At 40.8% G+C, this 17221-nt stretch overlaps 1 protein-coding gene across 1 annotated transcript in view; it reads left to right on the forward strand.

Annotated features, from left to right (window-relative positions):
• Positions 1–17221, forward strand: part of LOC110520661 (insulin-like growth factor 1 receptor) — a 162408-nt gene that overhangs the window by 13841 nt on the left and 131346 nt on the right. The window contains exon 2 of the mRNA XM_021598084.2: positions 5895–6458. Within this exon, the coding sequence (XP_021453759.2) occupies positions 5895–6458 (564 nt within the window). The remainder of the gene's footprint in view (positions 1–5894; positions 6459–17221) is intronic.

Genomic DNA, 17221 nt, shown 5'->3' on the forward strand with positions numbered 1-17221 from the left:
GAAGAAGGTGCTCTGGTCAGATGAAACCAAAATTGAACTTTTTGGCAACAATGCAAAACGTTATGTTTGGCGTAAAAGCAACACAGCTGAACACACCATCCCCACTGTCAAACATGGTGGTGGCAGCATCATGGTTTGGGCCTGCTTTTCTTCAGCAGGGACAGGGAAGATGGTTAAAATTGATGGGAAGATGGATGGAGCCAAATACAGGACCATTCTGGAAGAAAACCTGATGGAGTCTGCAAAAGACCTGAGACTGGGACGGAGATTTGTCTTCCAACAAGACAATGATCCAAAACATAAAGCAAAATCTACAATGGAATGGTTCAAAAATAAACATATCCAGGTGTTAGAATGGCCAAGTCAAAGTCCAGACCTGAATCCAATCGAGAATCTGTGGAAAGAACTGAAAACTGCTGTTCACAAATGCTCTCCATCCAACCTCACTGAGCTCGAGCTGTTTTGCAAGGAGGAATGGAAAAAATGTCAGTCTCTCGTTGTGCAAAACTGATAGAGACATACCCCAAGCGACTTACAGCTGTAATCACAGCAAAAGGTGGCGCTACAAAGTATTAACTTAAGGGGGCTGAATAATTTTGCATGCCCAATTTTTCAGTTTTTGATTTGTTAAAAAAGTTTGAAATATCCAATAAATGTCGTTCCATTTCATGATTGTGTCCCACTTGTTGTTGATTCTTCACAAAAAAATACAGTTTTATATCTTTATGTTTGAAGCCTGAAATGTGGCAAAAGGTCGCAAAGTTCAAGGGGGCCGAATACTTTCGCAAGGCACTGTATATTTGTAATAATGACAATTACAATAATTCTGAATGAACATTTTTATTTTAATTTAATATAATACATCAATAAAATCTATTTGGTCTCAAATAAATAATGAAACATGTTCAATTTGGTTTAAATAATGTAAAAACAAAGTGTTGGAGAAGAAAGTAAAAGTGCAATATTTGCCATGTAAAAAAGCTAACTTTTAAGTTCCTTGCTCAGAACATGATAACGTATGAAAGCTAGTGGTTCCTTTTAACATGAGTCTTCAATATTCCCAGGTAAGAAGTTTTAGGTTGTAATTATTATTGGAATTATAGGAATATTTCTCTCTATACCATATGTATTTCATATACCTTTGACTATTGGATGTTCTAATAGGTACTTTAGTATTACCAGCCTAATCTCGGGAGTTGATAGGCTTGAAGTCATAAACAGCGCAATGCTTGAAGCACAGCGAAGAGCTGCTGGCAAATGCAGGAAGGTGCTGTTTGAAGGAATGCTTACGAGCCTGCTGCTGCCTACCACCGCTCAGTCAGACTGCTCTATCAAATCATATACTTAATTATAATATAATAACACACAGAAATATGAGCCTTAGGTTATTAATATGGTCAAATCCGGAAACTATCATTTCGAAAACTTAACGTTTATTCGGAACTGTTCGAATGGGTGTCATCCCTAAGTCTAAATATTGCTATTACATTGCACAACCTTCAATGTTATGTTATAATTATGTACAATTCTGGCAAATGAATTACGGTCTTTGTTAGGAAGAAATGGTCTTCACTCAGTTCGCAACGAGCCAGGCAGCCCAAACTGCTGCATATACCCTGACTCTGCTTGCACAGAATGCAAGAGTTAAAAGAAATTCATGTTAGCAGGCAATATTAACTAAATATGCAGGGTTAAAAATATATACTTGTGTATTGATTTTAATAAAGGCATTGATGTTTATGGTTAGGTACATATTGGTGCAACGACAGTGCTTTTTTCACGAATGAGCTTGTTAAATCATCACGTTTGGCGAAGTAGGCTGTGATTCGATGATAAATTAACAGGCACTGCATCGATTATATGCAACAAGGACAAGCTAGATAAACTAGTAATATCATCAACCATGTGTAGTTAACTAGTGATTATGTTAAGATTGATTGCTTTTTACAAGATAAGTTTAATGCTAGCTAGCAACTTATCTTGGCTCCTTGCTGCACTCGCATAACAGGTAGTCAGCCTGCCACGCAGTCTCCACGTGGAGTGCAATGTAATCGGCCATAATCGGTGTCCAAAAATGCTGATTACCGATTGTTATGAAAACTTGAAATCGGCCCTAATTAATCGGCCATTCCAATTAATCGGTCTACCTCTAGTCTGCATATCTGAGAAAAACAAACTATGTGAAAAATAGACTAGAACTGAAAAGTGTACAGGATAGCATAATGTGTTCTGATGGACAGAAACTTGTGGGTGAGTAAATTCAACAAGGTCCAGCCCCAGTGTTTTTTCCCCATCACATTACATTTCAGAGCCAAGAAAATACTTCCTCCTCTTAACAACTTTTCTGGAGTTTACAGCAGGAAAATATACAATTAATCCCATTCTGAGAATGGTCTCATAACGATCTTTTAAATGGTTTCAGTAACCTCTGATTAACAGATACTGATCTTGAGTTGGTACTGACTTCCTCTCCTGTTATGGGACGCAGCTTAACCGTGAAAGTTCAGTTAACACAGAATGTGCATTTTTTTATCTGTTAAAAGATTGCGGCTGATATATTGTGATAGTCAAGTGGTTTACTACACTTGGATTTTTACTTTGTTTGAGGATAGCAATATGCTGCGCAATGGCCATGTCTTGATTTCACTCTTTCACAGGGTCACCTGTGTGTGTGTTTGTTTGTGTGTGTATGACTGTGTGTGGAAGACATTCCTATGTAAGGTCAGGGCAAGGTTATCAATCATAACCATGAGCCGCTGGATTCCATTACACGCTGGAGATACGTGTGTTTACTCAGCAGTATGAACAGTGCAAAGGGACAGGAAGAAGCACTTTATTCTATGTGTGCTTATCCCACTGTGAGGACAGTGGCCAGAGACAGCTGTTACACAACAATAGGAAATGACTCCTGTCATGGTTGGCATTTTATTAATTTCCCCCATACTCTCTGTTCAAATGAATTTGGACAAATATGAAGATTGTTTTAGATTTAAAATACAATCAAAAGGGATGCCAGTGTAATGCACCTTAATTCACCTTTATTGCTTATTAAGTGATAGCCCATCACAACATATGGATCAGGCTTAGCAGGATGCACAGATCCCCGATGGCTTACCTTTGAAGCAGATCTACTCAAGCCTTTTCCAAGGAAATGATTGGAATTCCTGGTGCTTAACACAGTTAATGACTATAACAAGTGTGTGAGAAAGGAGGGAGTAGGAGTCTCTTTCTCCTGCTCTCTCTTTCCCCATTTGTTGGCATTATGTGGGAGAAGAGGATGTGGTGTTATGTTGGTTTGAGAACAGAGATGTCGCGACATGTTCAAGTGGAGGATTGTCACAGGTTTACTAGTACTATTATACATTCTTCTGCTAGTGTGGTCTTTTGTCAATCAATCAATCCAATGTATTTATAAAGCCGTTTTTACATCAGCGGTTTTCACAAAGTGCTTATACAGAACTGAGCCTAATACCCCAAAGAGCAAGTAATGCAGATGTAATTGCCACAATAGCGTTCCAAAATAATTTAATTCACCTTCTCCTTTTATCGCCGACGGGTTTTACATCAAGAGCAAGGCCTCAGATAGTCTTGCCTGGCAGAAACCCTATCTCCTCCGTTGCCACAATATCCACCACTGCCCCTGCTCCTGTCTCTTCCCCACCAGACTCCCCCTGATTCTATTAATGCCTCCAACAGGAAGTGAGGCCAAGAGTTTCTCTTTACTTAACAAACAAATTAGTCTTTGTGTTTGAGTTGCTCCACCCCTCCTCCCCTCTCTCTGGCTGGTCGAGGAGCAGGGAAATTCTCAATGAAACAAAGAGGACACGCAGCTTGGTGGCTCAGAAGTGGATCACCAGAGCTTTAGTGTCGATAGGAGAAAGCAAATACTATTTTCAACGGGAGTAATCATTTCCGTTCTAAATTTGAAAAAAGTCTACCACACTGACAGGAGAAAATAAAGTCCATTCATCCTGATAAACAATGTGCTCACTATTTTTGGCAGGATAGATTGAAAAAGGAACTTCAAGCAGGATATTTTGTCATTACTGAAGTTGAATCTCTTTTAGGCTAGCCTACTGCTAGAAATAATTTGAGAGTAAATGTTTGGCCTGTGGTGCAGTATGTGTTCTATGGATGTCATTCATATGAAAGTAGAGATGGCATCTTTTGGCTTCCATTCAATTTCAATAAAATTCAAATCTAAGTAGCAGTAGATCAACATGATTCAACTGGGAAGCTTTTGTTATGGTCATTAATGTGAGGTTAGATACAGTTTAGTTTATTGTTCAACTTTGTGGAAATTAGCAGAAAACATAGCGTCAATTAAATGGTGTGTTGACATGGATCAGGGCCGGGCGGTTTAAAGCAGGACTATTTGTCACTGCACAGGCCCTGTGACGCTGACACTCATTGAGAGGGTGTCCTAAGCCTCTGTAAGAACATTACAGGTTTAGCCAAAGGAGCTCATATGTCAAGACATTTCTCCTACTGATTACTTCACCTTCCAAGTAGCATTTCAAACCTCTTGTAGATCTGTCGGGTTTTCTATGTTTTTTTTGTTGTGTTTAAAATTTTTATATCACACATTACTGCCTTGACCAATACCTGCCTTGAAAAGGGAGTTGGTAATGAGTGTAGCAGGTCTCCCTCCTACTGTGAAAGGGCATATGTTAATACTGCTTGTTTTGTTTTGCCTTTGTACTACAGTCCTGAGAATCGTAGCACATTCCATGGTATGTCATGGCTTCAATGTAGCTCTGCTTCCCTGGTGTGAATGGACTGTTAGAAGAAATCATTATTACATCATTACATACTGTACGTATCAATACACCCAGAGGAGATGGCCTGCTCCAAGTGTTACAGTGAAAGGATTATCTTGGGTTTATAGGGAGACAGGGGCCAAGCAACAGCCAATACAGGTAGATGTGGGACATATAGTTTAGTTTACATTCTGACAGTACATTTAGTGTTATCCATGAAACACTTAGATAAACAGGGACTGGGTTTTATTTGGTTTGTTATCATAGCAGTCTTTCAGTGGTGATATCCCATTATGTATGCTTGTATCCATTCCCACTTGGAGTAATTGACAGACACAATTAAAAGCAGAGATGATTGTCATTAATGAATAATAGATCAAGGTGTCTGTGTGTATGAGTGTGTGTGTATGAGAGAGATAGTCAACTTCGGGGACTTTGGTTTCGTGTGTTGTTTTCTGTGTGCTGAGCTAAGATGGATGGGATCTTTTTAAACACGGGTTATCCCGGTAAAGGAGAGGAACCTAGGGTCCCAGATCTTACCAAAATATATAGCAATAGAATCTCAAAATATTGACCCTTGTCATTGAGAGAGAACTTCCTACGCCTGCTCAGAATGAAGAGCACACTCACCTCAGATGACCCTGTCTGTTTGTCTCTCTCTTTTGTCACAGTAAAATGAATAGTTATGTCCATAAAACAAAAGCAAAAATAAACTGTTGTACATGAAGAGAACAACATAACATAAGACATCCTGTTTTAAGCACTTTCAAGTCCAGATATTTTCAGAGATGATCTCAAGAAGATTAGATTACATCCTATTAATGGCTGCTGTGCTTGTTATTTTGGTGCTGTCATCTTACAGTATGTCTGGGACTGGCTGACAGTGAACCTTTAAGCCAGGTCACTACCTGAAAATACTTGAAATTGGATTTACATGATAGACATGGTAAACGGATTAACACAATGAATCGGTATGCAGACAAATTGATAAATACATTCTAAAATCAAATTAAATGGTACATTTTATTTAGGTACATTGAATAAAGGAAAAACAAATACTGTGTTTTAAAATGATAAACTAAGATGTGTAATAATTATGTCATGTGTGATTTTTCTTTCCCTTTCTCTGTCCAGTCTGTGGTCCAAGTATTGACATACGTAATGACATCAGTGAGTTCAAGCGTCTGGAGAACTGTACGGTGGTGGAGGGCTTCCTGCAGATACTCCTCATCGGAGACAAGACCAACAACCTCAACCAGGAGCTCTTCCGCTCCCTCAGCTTCCCCAAGCTGACCGTCATCACCGACTACCTGCTCCTGTTCCGGGTCTCCGGCCTGGACAGCCTCAGCACGCTCTTCCCCAACCTCAACGTCATTCACGGACGCAACCTCTTCTACAACTATGCCCTGGTTATCTTTGAGATGACCAGTCTGAAGGACATCGGCCTGTACAACCTGAGGAACATCACGCGAGGGGCCATCCGGATCGAGAAGAACCCGGAGCTCTGCTACCTGGACTCTGTGGACTGGTCTCTCATCATGGACGCAGAGTTTAACAACTTCATTGCGGGGAACAAGCAATCCAAAGAGTGTGGTGATGTGTGTCCAGGCATCACGGAGGACAACGCTCAGTGCATCAAGACCAGCTTTAACGGCAACTTTAACTCTCGCTGCTGGACATCCAACCACTGCCAGAAAGGTAAGGAGCTCTGAGCTTTTCTCTTTCCCACAGTGTGGGCAGCAGAGACCCAGTCAGGGTCACAGAGGACAGCCTGTTCACAGAGCTCCTGTTTATATTGCTAGCTATTTTTTTTACGATCTTTGTTTACACCTGCAGAAAATGAGATTTTTTAAAAATATTCTTTTAAGGTTTTAAGGTAGATTATTTCCCAAATACCTGGGATATTTGTCTATCCCACTTGTGATGCAAGTCTTGCATAGGTCTCTGACATCGGTAGGTGGGTTCCAGTCTCGCAAACATTCTCAAATTGTGCATTTCTTCCCCAGTGAACAAATCCCACGAATCTATGCAGTGTTTTCCCTTCATATTCAGCAGGGAGAAGGATTGTCCCCGGTCCAGTAAAAACCTTTCCTCTCTATTTATTATGGACGCCTTTTCTTTAGATCAACCTATTTGCTGACAGAACTAAGGATGGGTGCATTATACAGCTCTTGGTATTAAATACATGTTGAGTTGAGGTTACTTTTGCTCTTCCTGTCTAGACCATATCAGGTCAATATTTACTATATCTTACCTGATGTGATGAATAAGTTATGACACACCACACACAAGTTTTTAAAGGCTATGAAAAATGAAGGATACGTTTCAGGTAGCCTCTTTATAGTTATATTATTAAGATGTATATCTGTCTATTACTCACAGATATAACATTTGAATTAAGTAAATAAATATAATTAATTTCTGGTTGTAAGACTTTAACAGCTAACAATTTACTTATTTAGGACTGGACTCCTTAATTGGTGAAACTGACACGCCTGTTTGGGATATTGCAACAAGAAAGATGTTTCTACAAACAACAAACACAGTTTTTTCCCCCCTCGGTCATCATTGCACACACGATAGGACAGCAAAATATGCGCTGCAATGCTCCTCTTCTTTCTTTTCATCAACAAAACAATAACAAAGACACTGGGCGAACAGAGAGGCTGTTTACCCTAATGCGGATTCCATCTTTAAGGTCAAGGCATAGTGGAAAAAGTTGTTATGTTGTCTTTCTTAGGCATAGTGGGTGTTGTTGTTGATGTTGATGTGTGGGTGAGAGGGTGACAGCATTGACCAAACAGACTCCCACCATAACGTATTTATTTGTTTTGTCTAGACTATTAGAGAGAGCTTGAGTGAGACGGCGCCTGTTCAAAGCCTGTTTCGAGTGTCTCTCTGTGTGGACAGTTTCTGCAGAATCTCCCAGGTCCAAATCAAAGAGGTTCAGATACATTTGCCAGGTGAAGAAGATGAGGTCGACCTTGACTCCCAAAAGGTTGGGAGGAAAACAGGGCTTCTATGCTGCTACTCCTCCTGCCTGCCTGTCTGCTCCCATTTCCACTCATCAACATGGAATAATGGTGGGAAAATGTCCCTTCAGCCCTGGCCTTTTGAAGACCTGTCTACAAATCCCATGGATAACTGGTAGTTCTAAACATCTCCCCTTCCCTTCAGACCCAGAAAACAAATAGAGGAAATCAACCTCTAGCGACTTCCTTAGTGACCATTTATGTTTCTATAAACAAGGAATTGTCTTTATTGTTGTGATTATTGTTCTTTGAATGCAGAATTAAATTATTCAGGATGTTGAAGTTATTTGTTGGGCCTCTGGTGTAGCTAACTGTATGTTACAGTATAGACAGTCGTGACTGGCCGTGATGGACAAACAGTTGAAGTCGGAAGTTTACATACACTTAGGTTGGAGTCATTTAAACTTGTTTTTCAACCAATCCACACATTTCTTGTTAAACTATAGTTTTGGCAAGTTGGTTAGGACATCTACTTTGTTAATGACACAAGTCATTTTTCCAACAATTGTTTACAGACAGATTATTTCACTTATAATTCACTGTATCACAATTCCAGTGGGTCAGAAGTTTACATACACTAAGTTGACTGTGCTTTTAAACAGCTTGGAAAATTCCAGAAAATTATGTCATGGCTTTAGAAGCTTCTGATAGGCTAATTAACACAATTTGAGTCAATTGGAGGTGTACCTGTGGATCAAACTCAGTTCCTCTTTGCTTGATATCATGGCAAAATCAAAAGAAATCAGCCAAGACCTCAGAAATAAATTGTAGACCTCCACAAGTCTGGTTCATCCTTGGGATTCATTTCCAAACACCTGAAGGTACCACGTTCATCTGTACAAACAATTGTGCGCAAGTATAAACACCATGGGACCACGCAGCCGTCATACCGCTCAGGAAGGAGACGCATTCTGTCTCCTAGAGTTGAACGTACTTTGGTGTGAAAAGTGCAAATCAATCACAGAACAACAGCAAAGGACCTTGTGAAGATGCTGGAGGAAACCGGTACAAAAGTATCTATATCCATAGTAAAAACAAGTCCTATATCGACATAACCTGTAAGGCCACTCAGCAAGGAAGAAGCCACTGCTCCAAAATTGCCATCAAAAAGACAGACTATGGTTTGCAACTGCACATGGGGACAAAAATCATACTTTTTTTGAGAAATATCCTCTGGTCTGATGAAACAAAAATAGAACTGTTTGGCCATAATGACCATTGTTATGTTTGGAGGAAAAAGGAGGAGGCTTGCAAGCCAAAGAACACCATCCCAACCGTGGCAGCATCATGTTGTGGGGGTGCTTTGCTGCAGGAGGGACTGGTGCACTTCACAAAACAGATGGCATAATGAGGAAGAAAAATTATCTGGATATATTGAAGAAACATCTCAAGACATCAGTCAGGAAGTTAAATCTTGGTCGCAAATGGGTCTTCTAAATGGACAATGACCCCAGGCATACTTCCAAAGTTGTGGGAAAATGGATTAAGGACAACAAAGTCAAGGTATTGAAGTGGCCATCACAAAGCCCTGACCTCAATCCCATAGGAAATTTGTGGGCAGAACTGAAAAAGCATGTGTTAGCAAGGAGGCCTACAAACCTGACTGAGTTCCACCAGCTCTGTCAGGAGGAATGGGCCAAAATTCACCCAATTTATTGTGGGAAGCTTGTGGAAGGCTACACGAAACATTTGACCCAAGTTCAACAATTTAAAGGCAATGTTACCAAGTACTAATTGAGTGTATGTAAACTTCTGACCCACTGGGAATGTGATGAAAGAAATAAACGCTGAAATAAATCATACTCTACTATTATTCTGACATTTCACATTCATAAAATAAAGTGGTGATCCTAACTGACCTAAGACAGGGAATTTTTACTAGGATTAAATGTCAGGAATTGTGAAAAACTGAGTTTAAATGTATTTGGCTAAGGTGTATGTAAACGTCCCACTTCAACTGTACTTAAGTGACCATCCACTGGGCACAGACATCATTACAACATCTAACTTTGATTTACGTTTGCTGGAGATGTCAACAGAAAATACTAAATTCCCTTACGTTGATGACTTTTTGCAAATCCAATCAGCTTTACATGTTGATTCAGCATCATCAGATTTCATTTTTGGCTGAAATAACATGGAAACAACGTTGATGCAACCAGTTTTTGCGCGGTGGGCTATGCGGAACGAACATCCCTGATCTACAAAGATTTGTTTGTGCTTTACCTGATGTTGGTTGGAACCAATGTTAGGGGCCAACATCTTTGTTTTTCATAAGATTTGTAACAGAAAGTAGAGAAAGGGCATTTTTTATTTGCTCTCACAGATCCATTTTCCCACCTTAAAGCAGGATAAATCCTCTGAGCTTTGTGGTCTCAACTCTGAAGGTAAAGGCTATCAGAGATAGACTGTGTTGTGATATCACGATAGAATGGCTTATTTAGAGGGTGTGTGATTGTGGTTTAGTGGTTGTACTGCTAGATTTGTAGGCTCAAGTCTCACCCATGCAATGGTCAAGTCTCTGAGTCTAGCAGAGATGAGACTTTCTCTAGCCCTCACTGAAGGGTAGATACTCCACTCTGCATAATTGCCTTGTTTTTCTCCAGTACAGATGTTTCTTCAAGGGCATGCAGTGCAGTGGTTTCCTAGTCAATCCAGACCAGTCCTCTACTCTGAATGCCTCTCTTTAATTACAGTACGTGACTAGGAGATGCTTTTTGCTAGTAGGACTAGTTTAGCCTCCGGCGGATGTTTTTTGGAGCACTATTGTTTGTCAGGTCAAACAGGCCTTTACTCTATACTTGCCTTGCCTGCTTGTATATACACGCTGTGTACAGATTTAAACAACACCAACCTTCATAATGTTAGATTAAAAGGAACAGATAGCCTCAGAGATGCACATGAAAATAGCAACACATGACAGGTTAATTCCTGGCTCTATGGCTGGGCGTGGGTAGGATAGGATAGGGTTACCTGGCTGGTATTTGGCTCTTTGTCTGGGATAAGGCAGAGCCGGGCCGTGGAGATTACTGAGTTCTCTTTAGTAGCAGGCTGCGGTGTGTGGCGAGGCGCTAACGGAGGGCTTATATGAGGAGGGGGTTGAGGGAAAAATGTCACAGAAATGTCAAGTGCACAAGCACAATGGCAGGTTCTCACTAACACCCCGGAGGAGGCATAACACAGCCCAGCGCCCTCCTCCTCCAATGTTCCCCCTTTCCCTCCTTCCCTCCCTCCTTCCCTTCATCAGGTTTGGTCCAGACGTCTTCTTTTATTGGCCTTCTTGATAGTTTTACCAGTAATTTCCCTTCTCTCTTCCGCCAGCCTTATCAGAGGCTGTTAACAACTTTGACTGTGCGATATCTCTTGACTGTTTACACACTCCAGCCACCATACAGTGCAGTTGAGTGGTTTGGCTGGCCATGGCCCTGTGACACTGCGTGTTGTTGGTGTGTGTTTTTGGGTCTTGTGACTGAGCGTGCTCTCTGGCCTGCTTCAAATGGGCCCCTCAGGTCGCTCTGTTCCAGACAAGCATGTCTTCCTCGCCCAGAGGAGAAGGGAGCAAAGCCAGCCAACTGGAGAGAGACAGGCAGCATACAGGCAGGTAGACAGGCTGTCCCAACTAGAGCTGTTGTGGTGACCGTATAACCGCCACACCGGCGGTCATGAGTCATGAAGGCAGTCAAATTCTACATGACCGTTTAATCACAGTAATTAGGCTTCTCCAAACTCTGATGCTGCTGATGGTCATTAGTAGCCTACTAAACTTGCTAACTGCCTGGTACTCAGCACTCTATTGTCCCACGTTAATCCGCTTTACAAGTGGTGTAGAGCCTAAAAAAGCAGTGCGTGAGTTTCAAGTTTGAGGAAGATAATTTAACCATAAAAAGGCACCTTTATAATAAAAGCATTACACGCGTAATCACATTTGCGGTATCTTTTGATAATGGTGTTTTCTCACTCATCGAACATTCGCTGTTATACTGCCCTAACAAGCAACAAGGCAGTAACTGCTCATTTGGTCGAAAAATGAGTTAATGTCATTTCTGCTACATTAAATACATGCTTAATCATGTGGACAAGTATCCTACCTCTATTGTATTTTGGAGCAAATGGGGGTCATGTTAGCAGTAACTGCATAAAGTTACTGTGAAACCAAGGTTAATAAAAGCCATATTTCTCAGTTCCATGATATGAGCAGTTACTGCCTTTTTGCTTGGTAGGGCAGTATAGCCTGCTGCCGTGTGCGGATTGCTGTGCTTATAATGTGAAGAAATAGCCAAATAGTTATCAATATTTTAAGCTAAACGTTCTGATCTGTTGCGTCAGTCACATTGAATAAAACATGTTTTTTTTATGCCAGTGGTTGTATTCATTTTGGATTTATTGCACCGCACAACTGTCCCAGACTATGTTTGGGATATTTATTTCTCACACAGGATAAAATAGGTTGACTTTTGTACTATGGGGGATAGTAGATTCACATAGGCTAGTGCTTTTGCTGTTCATTAGGCCTACTTACAGTGCCTTGCGAAAGTATTCGGCCCCCTTGAACTTTGCGACCTTTTGCCACATTTCAGGCTTCAAACATAAAGATGTAAAACTGTATTTTTTTGTGAAGAATCAACAACAAGTGGGACACAATCATGAAGTGGAACGGCATTTATTGGATATTTCAAACTTTTTTAACAAATCAAAAACTGAAAAATTGGGCGTGCAAAATTAAGTAAAACCCTTTACTTTCAGTGCAGCAAACTCTCTCCAGAAGTTCAGTGAGGATCTCTGAATGATCCAATGTTGACCTAAATGACTAATGATGATAAATACAATCCACCTGTGTGTAATCAAGTCTCCGTATAAATGCACCTGCACTGTGATAGTCTCAGAGGTCCGTTAAAAGCGCAGAGAGCATCATGAATAACAAGGAACACACCAGGCAGGTCCGAGATACAGTTGTGAAGAAGTTTAAAGCCGGATTTGGATACAAAAAGATTTCCCAAGCTTTAAACATCCCAAGGAGCACTGTGCAAGCGATAATATTGAAATGGAAGGAGCATCAGACCACTGCAAATCTACCAAGACCTGGCCGTCCCTCTAAACTTTCAGCTCATACAAGGAGAAGACTGATCAGAGAAGCAGCCAAGAGGCCCATGATCACTCTGGATGAACTGCAGAGATCTACAGCTGAGGTGGGAGACTCTGTCCATAGGACAACAATCAGTCGTATATTGCACAAATCTGGCCTTTATGGAAGAGTGGCAAGAAGAAAGCCATTTCTTAAAGATATCCATAAAAAGTGTTGTTTAAAGTTTGCCACAAGCCACCTGGGAGACACACCAAACATGTGGAAGAAGGTGCTCTGGTCAGATGAAACCAAAATTGAACTTTTTGGCAACAATGCAAAACGTTATGTTTGGCGTAAAAGCAACACAGCTGAACACACCATCCCCACTGTCAAACATGGTGGTGGCAGCATCATGGTTTGGGCCTGCTTTTCTTCAGCAGGGACAGGGAAGATGGTTAAAATTGATGGGAAGATGGATGGAGCCAAATACAGGACCATTCTGGAAGAAAACCTGATGAGTCTGCAAAAGACCTGAGACTGGGACGGAGATTTGTCTTCCAACAAGACAATGATCCAAAACATAAAGCAAAATCTACAATGGAATGGTTCAAAAATAAACATATCCAGGTGTTAGAATGGCCAAGTCAAAGTCCAGACCTGAATCCAATCGAGAATCTGTGGAAAGAACTGAAAACTGCTGTTCACAAATGCTCTCCATCCAACCTCACTGAGCTCGAGCTGTTTTGCAAGGAGGAATGGGAAAAAATGTCAGTCTCTCGATTTGCAAAACTGATCGAGACATACCCCAAGCGACTTACAGCTGTAATCGCAGCAAAAGGTGGTGCTACAAAGTATTAACTTAAGGGGGCTGAATAATTTTGCACGCCCAATTTTTCAGTTTTTTGATTTGTTAAAAAAGTTTGAAATATCCAATAAATGTCGTTCCACTTCATGATTGTGTCCCACTTGTTGTTGATTCTTCACAAAAAAATACAGTTTTATATCTTTATGTTTGAAGCCTGAAATGTGGCAAAAGGTCGCAAAGTTTTGAGGGGGCCGAATACTTTCGCAAGGCACTGTATCTTGTTGGCTGACAAAAATAAATATGGACAGTTCTTCCAATATCTTCAATATGCACTTCGGAATTGGATAAGGAGGCGCACAGTTTCGTCCCTGATGTGTCTGTCTTCACTTGTAGCCTGTGAGATAGACCCGATCATGTTACGGAGACCCATGTGAGTGAGAGGCGCTTCAGATTGTGCAGCACTCAGGGAGAAGTGAACAACACAGCACTCCAGCATGGATTTTTTTTTAGGGTGCATTACGGCCACAGAGGGGATGCCGCCATGAAATTCGATGTGTACAGCCTTTGCAAAAAACATGACAGAGCTCATATCGTTCAAGTTACTTTTTTCAAATCATCATTAGAATCTCATCATGCAGCCTTACAATGTATTAAAAATCAAAACATATTGTATTCTTCATACTATAAAATAAAATAATGCCACAGAATTTTAAGAAAATCTTGTCTGCTAAATTAACTAGTGTAGCCCACAGCCATTTAGCATAGCCCCATCAGGAACTAACTCCAGAGTATGCTATTATTTTCTTCTGAAATAGACTACATTTTCTTCATATCATGCTTCTTTAGACCTGTCTAAAATACATAATGGTTTTATTGTGAAGGTGAAGGTGTACATGGATTTATTATTCTTTTGAAAATGTAAATGTTCCAAAGGTCTGCATCAGTGGAAGCCAGGAGATGCTACATGTGTTTATGTTAATTAACTGTCAATTACCGTGAGACCGACAGTTGCTTGACTAGCACCGGCGGATGAAATTTTGTAACCGCCACAGCCCTAGTCCCAACCAGCGTTGCTCTATAAGGGAAGGTCACACCACACAGCTCTGGAGAAAACTACTGAGTAACAGTAACAAGACACTCCTCGTCTGACCTCACATATCTAACATATTTGTGTTTGAATAATTACTTAAAAATTGCTCAGCTCCAATGAAACTCTGTTGTCTGGTTTCTTAACCACACTGCCCTTGACTTACATATTATTATGCAATAATGCCCGTGGAGGTGTGGTATATGGCCAATATACCATGGGCTAAGGACTATTCATAAGCACGACGCAACGCGGAGTGCCTGGACACAGCCCTTAGCCGTGGTATATTGACAATATACCACAAACCCTCTAGGTGCCTTGTTGCTATTATAAACTGGTTACCAACGTAATTAGAGCAGTAAAAATACATGTTTTTTCATACCCGTGGTATACGGTCTCATATACCAAGGCTGTCAGCCAATCAGCATTCAGGGCTCAAACTACCCAGGTTATAGAACCTGATAACACCCTATTGGTTTGTATCTTTCACTTTTTCCAAATATGTCAACTGTCCAAGGCAGCTGGTTTGTGATTTGTGATAAATCATCTGTGTGTCTACATGTTTCTACTATGCCCCGTTAGTCTGCATCTTGCAAGACTGGTTGTGTGTTTTCCTCAGTCTACGTAGTAGTAAAACTAGGCACTTGCCTTTCCTCGTTTGATGAGAAGGTTGATAAAGGGTCTTTGTGTGAGTTGATATGAGGGTGGGTCTTAGGGAGTAACTGTGGTATTAACTCAACTAGTGTTGTTGTGTCAGTGTTAGGGTCAAGGTTGGAGTGACTGTGGTATTAACTGAACTAGTGTTGTTGTGTCAGTGTTAGGGTCAAGGTTGGAGTGACTGTGGTATTAACTCAACTAGTGTTGTTGTGTCAGTGTTAGGGTCAAGGTTGGAGTGACTGTGGTATTAACTCAACTAGTGTTGTTGTGTCAGTGTTAGGGTCAAGGTTGAAGTGACTGTGGTATTAACTCAACTAGTGTTGTTGTGTCAGTGTTAGGGTCAAGGTTGGAGTGACTGTGGTATTAACTCAACTAGTGTTGTTGTGTCAGTGTTAGGGTCAAGGTTGGAGTGACTGTGGTATTAACTCAACTAGTGTTGTTGTGTCAGTGTTAGGGTCAAGGTTGGAGTGACTGTGGTATTAACTCAACTAGTGTTGTTGTGTCAGTGTTAGGGTCAAGGTTGGAGTGACTGTGGTATTAACTCAACTAGTGTTGTTGTGTCAGTGTTAGGGTCAAGGTTGGAGTGACTGTGGTATTAACTCAACTAGTGTTGTTGTGTCAGTGTTAGGGTCAAGGTTGGAGTGACTGTGGTATTAACTCAACTAGTGTTGTTGTGTCAGTGTTAGGGTCAAGGTTGGAGTGACTGTGGTATTAACTCAACTAGTGTTGTTGTGTCAGTGTTAGGGTCAAGGTTGAAGTGACTGTGGTATTAACTCAACTAGTGTTGTTGTGTCAGTGTTAGGGTCAAGGTTGAAGTGACTGGTCACAGAGAAAAAAATCAAATGGCAGCTGATTTTACAGTTTCAAAACCTTATCATTTCTAAACAAAATACCTTTTGGGGCGATTCTAATGAGGCTACAATGTTTTTTGGTTCATTGTTTGAACAGTCACGGAGATTATATTGGGTTATCAATTCAAAAATAGGCTACTTTGATGCATGGGCTATATAGATCAGCTTAAGGAACCAAGCGAGTTGGTGGTAAAATACAGCGTCATTGCCTACACAACAACTGCCTCCACGGCTGCGCAAACAATTATACGGTGCGTTCCAAATGTAATAGCACACAGGAGTACATAGAATGTTTGCACGTACTACAAGTAGCCACCCCTTTTGTGCCGAAAAACGACATTGCAACACTGCGCTACGCCCCCATACTTCCGTCTCCATAGGGTATAAATACTCCTTAACAGAGTAACAGACACTCATCCTCATCTGACCTCACATAGCTAACTTTTCCCTTGAACGTGTTTGAATATTCACTTACAATATGCTCAGCTTCAATGAAACTCTGGTGTCTGGTTTCTTACATCTGGCCCTTGACTTTCATATAACACCTGATAACAAACACCCTGTTGGTTTGACTGATAACAAACACCCTGTTGGCTTGACTTTCATATAACACCTGATAACAAACACCCTGTTGGTTTGACTGATAACAAACACCCTGTTGGCTTGACTTTCATATAACACCTGATAACAAACACCCTGTTGGCTTGACTTTCATATAACACCTGATAACAAACACCCTGTTGGTTTGACTTTCATATAACACCTGATAACAAACACCCTGTTGGTTTGACTTTCATATAACACCTGATAACAAACACCCTGTTGGTTTGACTTTCATATAACACCTGATAACAAACACCCTGTTGGTTTGACTGATAACAAACACCCTGTTGGTTTGACTTTCATATAACACCTGATAACAAACACCCTGTTGGCTTGACTTTCATATAACACCTGATAACAAACA

This window comes from Oncorhynchus mykiss, chromosome 1 (genome assembly GCF_013265735.2).
Source record: "Oncorhynchus mykiss isolate Arlee chromosome 1, USDA_OmykA_1.1, whole genome shotgun sequence".
In the NCBI taxonomy this organism is placed as follows: Eukaryota; Metazoa; Chordata; class Actinopteri; order Salmoniformes; family Salmonidae; genus Oncorhynchus; species Oncorhynchus mykiss.